This window comes from Urtica dioica, chromosome 12, assembly GCF_054948205.1.
Source record: "Urtica dioica subsp. dioica isolate 48M chromosome 12, U.dioica_male_clone48M_v1_H2, whole genome shotgun sequence".
Lineage (NCBI taxonomy): Eukaryota > Viridiplantae > Streptophyta > Magnoliopsida > Rosales > Urticaceae > Urtica > Urtica dioica.
Genome location: NC_142767.1, coordinates 19,624,440 through 19,631,693, shown reverse-complemented (window position 1 = coordinate 19,631,693; position 7,254 = coordinate 19,624,440). Strand labels below are relative to the sequence as shown.

The 7,254-nt window shown below is 37.3% G+C and overlaps 2 protein-coding genes across 2 annotated transcripts; both read right to left on the bottom strand.

Annotated features, from left to right (window-relative positions):
- Nucleotides 1–1,929, bottom strand: LOC149380033 (carboxylesterase 20-like). The gene is made up of 2 exons (XM_089603929.1): nt 1,095–1,929; nt 1–625 (listed from the first exon to the last, which is right to left on the bottom strand). The coding sequence occupies exons 1-2, from the start codon at nt 1,640–1,642 to the stop codon at nt 169–171; spliced, it is 1,005 nt and encodes a 334-aa protein (XP_089460055.1). The 5' UTR covers nt 1,643–1,929; the 3' UTR covers nt 1–168.
- A 642-nt stretch (nt 1,930–2,571) lies between these two features.
- Nucleotides 2,572–3,798, bottom strand: LOC149380032 (carboxylesterase 1-like). The gene has a single exon (XM_089603599.1). It carries the CDS (start codon nt 3,674–3,676, stop codon nt 2,678–2,680), a length of 999 nt encoding a protein of 332 aa, XP_089459725.1. The 5' UTR covers nt 3,677–3,798; the 3' UTR covers nt 2,572–2,677.
- Nucleotides 3,799–7,254: the final 3,456 nt, after the last annotated feature.

Genomic DNA, 7,254 nt, shown 5'->3' with positions numbered 1-7,254 from the left:
TTGGGTTATGAAATGATAGTATATTAGTCATTTTTAATTTTATGCGTACAACATTTAAAATCGAGTTTGGTCCATGAAACTCAGCAAAAGCCCAACGAAACAAAGAAAAACAGACTAAGATATTCAAGCCCGTAAATGACCCCAAACCCAAAGTGATATTGATATTTATTAAGCATATATAAATTTTTTAATAGCCACACAGAGAAGTTTGACCAAAGAAGGGTCAAATATATCAGAGCCATGGTTCCCAGGCCCAAAGTGGGCCACCACCTGAGCGCCCTTCTTCTCCAACATCTTCGCCAACTCAGCCTGTCGGTCAAACAAAGGGTCATCGTAACACGCGCTCACCAACACGCGCCACCCACTCTCTGCCACGGCCGTTGATCCTCCGGCGGCCATAAAATCACAGTACTGGTGATCACGGCCAGCGCCGAGAGGCAGCGCCATCTCCCACAGCAAATCATTCACGCACAGCGGAAGAACGGCGTCGTGCTCTAGCCTGAGCTCCGACGCCGTCCGCCGAGTTCCGCCGAAGAAAGGCTGCTGAAGAATCAGTCCCCGCACCACCGCCGTCCTGCCGATAATGGCGTCCTCCGATGAGCCTCCGACCAATATTTTCTTAGACCTAATACAAAATTTTGATATGAAGCATTTTTTTTAAAGAGGAAATATATGGGGAGAATATCATTACTATATATACATTATCAATTAATCTTATCCTGCATGTGGTTAAATACACGGATAAAGTGGAGATGTTTCGATGATAATAACACCAAAATATGTAAGCTTTATTATAATTCGTTAATCAATGTGGCGATGTTTCGATTGAAAATTACAATGTTTAAGCTTTATGATAATTAATTTGATCGATTCATATTAAATAATTAAAGTGTATATGTTAAATTAAATACATAATTAATAGATCATTTCATTTAATTAATTGAATTTTTTAAAAAATATTATTTGTTATAAAATAAAATTTATTGGAGCCAAATTAAAACTTAGTGTAAAAACTATATTTAAATTAGATTAACCTACCAAACAGACATAAATACGATTTTAAAAAAAAAATATAAAATATGCAATTGTATTACCTGGCTATGCGCAGCCCAGCGCCGTACGCGATGTTCCCGCCGCCGCTGCTGCCCATGAGGAAGCACCGCGAGAGATCGGCGTAGTCTCTAACCCAGCCGTCGTCTTCGTCCTCCGCCGCGGCGGCGCCGATCCACCGGAGCGCGTCGAGGGCGTCGTCGTAGGCCGCCGGGAGGCGGTGCTCCGGCGCGAGGCGGAATTCGACGGAGGCGACGAGGGATTTCGTCTCGGCGGAGAGATTGGCGCAGAATTGGTGGGCTTCGGTGTTGGCGGCGCTGAAGAGAGCCATTCCTCCGCCGTGGAAGTATATGATGACGGGGAGTCTTTCGGGGGAGGAGGAGTGTTCCAGTGCTTCGCGGGGCAGGTAGAGCCTGAGCCAGGTGCTCTTTGATTGGTCGATGGTGAAGTCCTTGGAAAGAGCCGGCTGGGTGGGATCGTCGCACGACGCAGGCGAGTGTTGGTAGTGTTGTAGTCGGGTTATTGTTCCGTCGGGGTTTACGACTATGCGAAGCTTCTCGTACGGGTCCATGATTGGAGTGTCGTTCGACATTTTTTTGTGTCGTTTTATCTCGGTGACGAGACCACGAATAGGGCAATGGAGTGATGATTATACTGTAAGTTAATGGACGTGTGTTAGCTTATATATAACTATAGATGGAGTATATTATACTATAAAGTAATGTATGTGCGTTGGGATATCGTTGTGACTTGTGCGGTGTATTGTGTATGTGTATCGTTTACTTGTTCGCCAAGTCTCTTGCGCGCTGAGGAGCGGAGATGAGTACTTTGTTTGCTTGATGGCTATACGCAAGGTAAGAAATACCAAATACTAACATTGTCCGGAAACAAAAGATTTATGGAAAGAAGACAAAAATTAAGGTGAGCTACATTTAGACCATTTTAAGTAACTTTTTAACTTAATTAAGTTTACTTATGAAATAACTAAATTGTTATCCTCAATTAAGATAATTATTAATTATTTACATAATAATAAAAAATAGGTTAAGTCGTGTCTATGTCTTAACGCATGCATTTTACTTTAATTCACATTATTTTCTAACTATTGAGTTAGTTTTAGCATAAAAAATTAATTATACAGATGGACTATAATCCTAACTTTCTAATTATTTAATAATAAATAAAATAGTTTAAATTAAGACAAAAAAAAGTATGCAACATAAAAAGTGATAAATATGAATTGGGTTATATTCTTAATATTAAATAATAAAATTATAATTTTAGTTGAAGATAATTATTAGGCGGGACTCGTTTATATTAGTGTCAAAGACCGAGATTCCGCTAAAGGCAAGTAAAGGAAGCCACGACATCAAGATTATTCAAAAAGAACACTGAACCACTTTAAGATGTGCAACGTAAGGTTAGTGCAATCACTTATATTTAATTTAGATGATCAACGTTGATGAGATTCCTACAATTGCCCTTTATTAATAGAAAACCGAAATATAAGAATTTATATAGAGATCTCAGTTTGGTCTTTAAATAACCTCCTATAAAAGCGCGAGGGGGAACAATCTCCAACCATCTTATTGTTTGAAATACTTTAATATTGATAAAAATGAAACACTCAACATTTAACGTTTACGAAATCCTTAAGCAAAACAAACATGGCCTTTGCTTTACAAATATCCGTCAACTCAACTCCGTGATAATCCCCTTCCCCGAACTCACCCACGGCTTTAACGCCGTTCCTCTTCAACATCTCCACCAATGCCACCTGGCGATCGATCAACGGATCTCCGCCGCACCCGATCACCAGCACCCTCGCCCCTAGCCGTCCGATCAACCCGCACTCCTCTTCCGCAGCCGTCGGATTGGCATACCTGTGGTCCCGGTCAGCCCCAACCGGAAGCGCCAGCTCCCACATCAAGTCGGTGCCGCTCAGCGGCAGAACTCGATTGTTCACCAGCCGAACTTCGGAGCCGGTCCTCCGAACTCCGCCGAAGAAAGGATGGTGCAATATCAGCCCTCTGATCTTCAACCCGAAGAAGAAGCCGCTGCGATCCGATCCCGCGGCCGCGGCTCTCACGGCGGCGCGGTACGCGATGTTCCCTCCGGCGCTCGTCCCGGCGAGGAAGCACCTGGACGTGTCGGCGAAATCCCTGAGCCACGTGTCGGATCCGGAGGCGGCGAATCTCAGGGCATCGTCGGCGTCGTCGTAGGCGGCGGGGAGGCGGTGCTCGGGGGCGAGGCGGTAGCCGACGGAGAGTACCACGGCGCCGATCTCCGCCGCCATTCCGGAGCAGAGGTCGTGGTGCATTGTGGAGGCGGCGCTGGAAAGGATGAACCCGCTGCCGTGGAAGTAGACGATTAACGGGAGTTTTTCGGGCGGCGGTTTGTTCGGAGAAGGCAAGTAGATTCGGAGCCACGTGTTCCGAGATGGGTTGAGCGTGACGTCTTTGGAAGGGGTGTTCGCGGAATCCGGTTCGGCGGGGGAGCTCGGGATGATGACGTGGCGCGTGAGCGTGCCGTCTGTGTTTCTGACGATCTTTATCAAGTCGTACGGATCAACGGTGCAGATCGGCTCTGAGTTTAGGGTGGCGTTATCGTCGTTGGATATGGACATTGTTGCGAGTTTTGTTTTGTTCGTGTGTGATATCTGTTGTGTTGTGAGGTGTATGTGTATTTGTATTTATAAGGCTTTTATTTATGATGAGAAAAATGGCTTTTACTTATGATGATGAGAAAAATGGCTTTTACTTGTCAACCAAGTCTCTTGCACTGTGAACACCTGACCTTTTTTCTTTCTTTATTGGCGGCTATTCTTCAAGAAATGTCAAATAATAGATACTGGAGAAAGAAACTAAGGATTATGGGGAAATATTGTAGGATATATATATATATATATATATATATATATATATATATATATATATATATATATATATAAAGAAATTGCCTCATTTGTCACCAATTTTATAATTTTTTCCCACTTTCCACCGAAATACTAATTTTATAATTTTATAATTATGGGGAATCCGGTTCGGCGGGAGAGCTCGGGATGATGACGTGGCGCGTGAGCGTGCCGTCTGTGTTTCTGACGATCTTTAGTAAGTCGTACGGATCAACGGTGCAGATCGGCTCTGAGTTTAGGGTGGCGTTATCGTCGTTGGATATGGACATTGTTGCGAGTGTTTTTTTGTTCGTGTGTGATATCTGTTGTGTGATGTGAGGTGTGTGTGTGTGCGTGCGCGTGTGTGTCTATTTATAAGAGCATGCACAATGCATCTCTACTATAGAGATAGAGATAGAGATGCTTGTACAATGCATCTTCATTTTTTTCTCCATTCTTCAAATATGGAGCTAAACGCAATAGTGTGTCTCCAAATATGGAGATGCACTATTTCATCTCTATATTTACCCCAAACTTTTAAAAATTATATTATTAACCCAAAATTTAATTTATAACTACAATTTAATACTTATATGTATTATGTATTTATTTGTAAATTAGTGTATTCTAAAAATTATTAAGATACAGCCAAATCAGAGACAAAGATACCCATTTTGCCCTACGTAATGCATTAATAGATCATCTGTGGGAGAGATATTCAAATTCTTAAGTCTATATTTATGTTTTTGTTAATCAATTAATAGCTTGTGGTGTGTTTTATTTATTTTTATTAATGTAATGCATTTACTTATGTTGTGGTGTGTTTTTTTTTTATTATGAGATGTAATATTTTAATTTATGTACTCTATTTTCAATTAATATATTATTATATTTGTGCAATTAATGAATTTTTTTTAATTTTCGGATAGATTATTAATAATATCTATGTATTTGGACTAATATGAACAAAATTAATGGTGTTGGTCAAATTTACAATTTATAAAAATAATAATGGGTTAAAACTCAATTATAAAAAAATATAGTGGGAGAGGATATATTTAGAATATTCTTTAAAGAAGATGTAAAATAGAGATGGAGTGCAGATAAAATATACTGTTCACTGATGTAAATATGTAAAATAGAGATGAAAAATAGAGATGGATTGTGGATGGTCTAATGCTTTTACTTATGAGTTATGATGATGAGAAAAATGGCTTTTATTTGTCAACCAAGTCTCTTGCACTGTGATTCTGTGAACACCTGCCCTTTTTTTTTCTTTCTTGGCGGCTATTCTTCAAGAAATTTCAAATAATAGATAGTGGAGAAAGAAACTAAGGATTATGGGGAAAACAAAATATTGTAGGATATTTATTATATATATACATATATATATATATATATATATATATATATATATATATTAAAGTGCGTCGATATGCTTTTGATGTTATTGGGCATTGTCACTGAATACAAAGAATTTGTTAATGACAAAAGAAATAAGAAATTATGACAAATTACACAACTTCGTTGGTTGTAAATTGTAATTGAAGATTAAAGAATTGAAATTCGGATGGAACGCACGGGAGAGAGAGAGAGAGAGAGAGAGAGAGAGAGAGAGAGAGAGAGAGAGAGAGAGCATTCAAAATAAAAGCAATTGCGTTACTAATATTCCTAAAAATAATACTAAATATTTTTTGAATTATATACATTTTTTAGATTAAAAATTTGGATGTATTGCCACATACGTAAAATTGGCTATTTTTTTTAACAAAAATTCAAGCGTTGGCTATTTTAAAATCTCAACGTTTTAAGTGACCTAGTTCGTATAATTTTTCAAAAAGAAGATTAATTCACTTCATCCGATAATTATTGTTTTAGCGTCTGATAGTTTTTATTAATATAGTTAAGAGTATTATAAAAAAATATATATATTATGATTAGAGTGATCAAATGATAGGTCTGTTATCTATAATCACAAAAATGTCAAGTGTCGACTAAAAAATTGATTACATTGAACTTTTAAGCACAAGTTACACATAAACCTTTTATGGAAGTAGAATATAAGAAGAAGTTAATGTCACACAAACTAAATTTTTAGAGTTATTATTTTGTATCTTTTAACATCTCAATTGGACTATTTAACTACACTAAAAAAATATAAGTTAGTACCCGATAAATTCAGAGATCATGGTCATTTTCTCTATAATAACATAATGCATAAATAAAGCATACATTCAAATTTCCAATTCGATATAATTTAGTGGGACTTTATTGACAAAAAGAGATAATATTTGAGACATTGCCTGAAGTAAAAAAAAAAAAAAAAAAAAAAAAAGACACATCCATAACATAGATAATAAGTATCAATAGGTTTTACAACTTTGATTAAAAAGCCGGCACGTGGTTAAACCAAACGACGGCACGTGGTAATTTTTTTTTTTTTTTTCTCTTTTTCTCTCCTGCCTCTCTTTTCCTCAATTTTTTTTTTTTTTTTACTTCTCATTTCATCTTTTTCCTTCTCTCTCTTTTTCTTCTCTCTCTTTCCCGCGAGCGTATATTCAACTAGTAGTGTTAAAAAGAGCGAATCTTTCGCCGTAAGCTCTCTCCCCTAAAATTTGGAAAGCAGGACTAGATCAAACAAATGACTAGGTGTTTGGAAAGCATGCAAATGGATTAACACATTATTTTTCTGCGTATCTTTTGTCACTGAAATAAATCAGTTCAAACGTTCAACAATTTTCGTCGGTTTTAATCGTTGATCAGACTCCTATCTCATTACCACTAAACCAGTTATAACCTGATTATCATTTATATGATTATGAATAAAATAGAGACACACAAAGCTTAGCCTGATAAATTATAGCAAATGCAACAAGTTCTTGGACAAGGTTGAACTAGTTTGCCTTTCACCACCAACTCATCTATTTAAGCTACTTCAACCAGAATATAATCGCATTACATCCAGACTTTTTTTAATAGACTATTTACACCAGCAACATTCTCGAACGTCTTCTAAACTACTACAACATTGTGAAAAAAAGAAGAGAGAACATGATGTTTAGCTAAAACTCCTCAAAATAAAATCAAAGGCCTCAGGTCCCCGATGCAACAAATTGTGTCAATTATTGACATATATATGTCAACAAATCGTCAAATAAACTCAGATTTAAAAAAAAAATAAAATAAATAAAAGTCTTGCGAGACTCAGAGAAAAAAAAAATTAGAAAAAAACTTAAAAAAAAAAGAGGGTAAAAATAGATTAAAATAAAAATTATTCTCTTTTCCTTTTACTAGTATTTTGTCCAAAGTAT

Excerpts from the sequence above, each read along its gene's own strand:
- LOC149380033 (XM_089603929.1), bottom strand. The coding sequence starts at position 1,642 with ATGTCGAACGACACTCCAATCATGGACCCGTACGAGAAGCTTCGCATA. Across the intron at positions 626-1,094 it reads GCTGGGCTGCGCATAGCCAG|GTCTAAGAAAATATTGGTCG; the intron begins GTAATACAATTG and ends ATTTTGTATTAG.
- LOC149380032 (XM_089603599.1), bottom strand. The coding sequence starts at position 3,676 with ATGTCCATATCCAACGACGATAACGCCACCCTAAACTCAGAGCCGATC.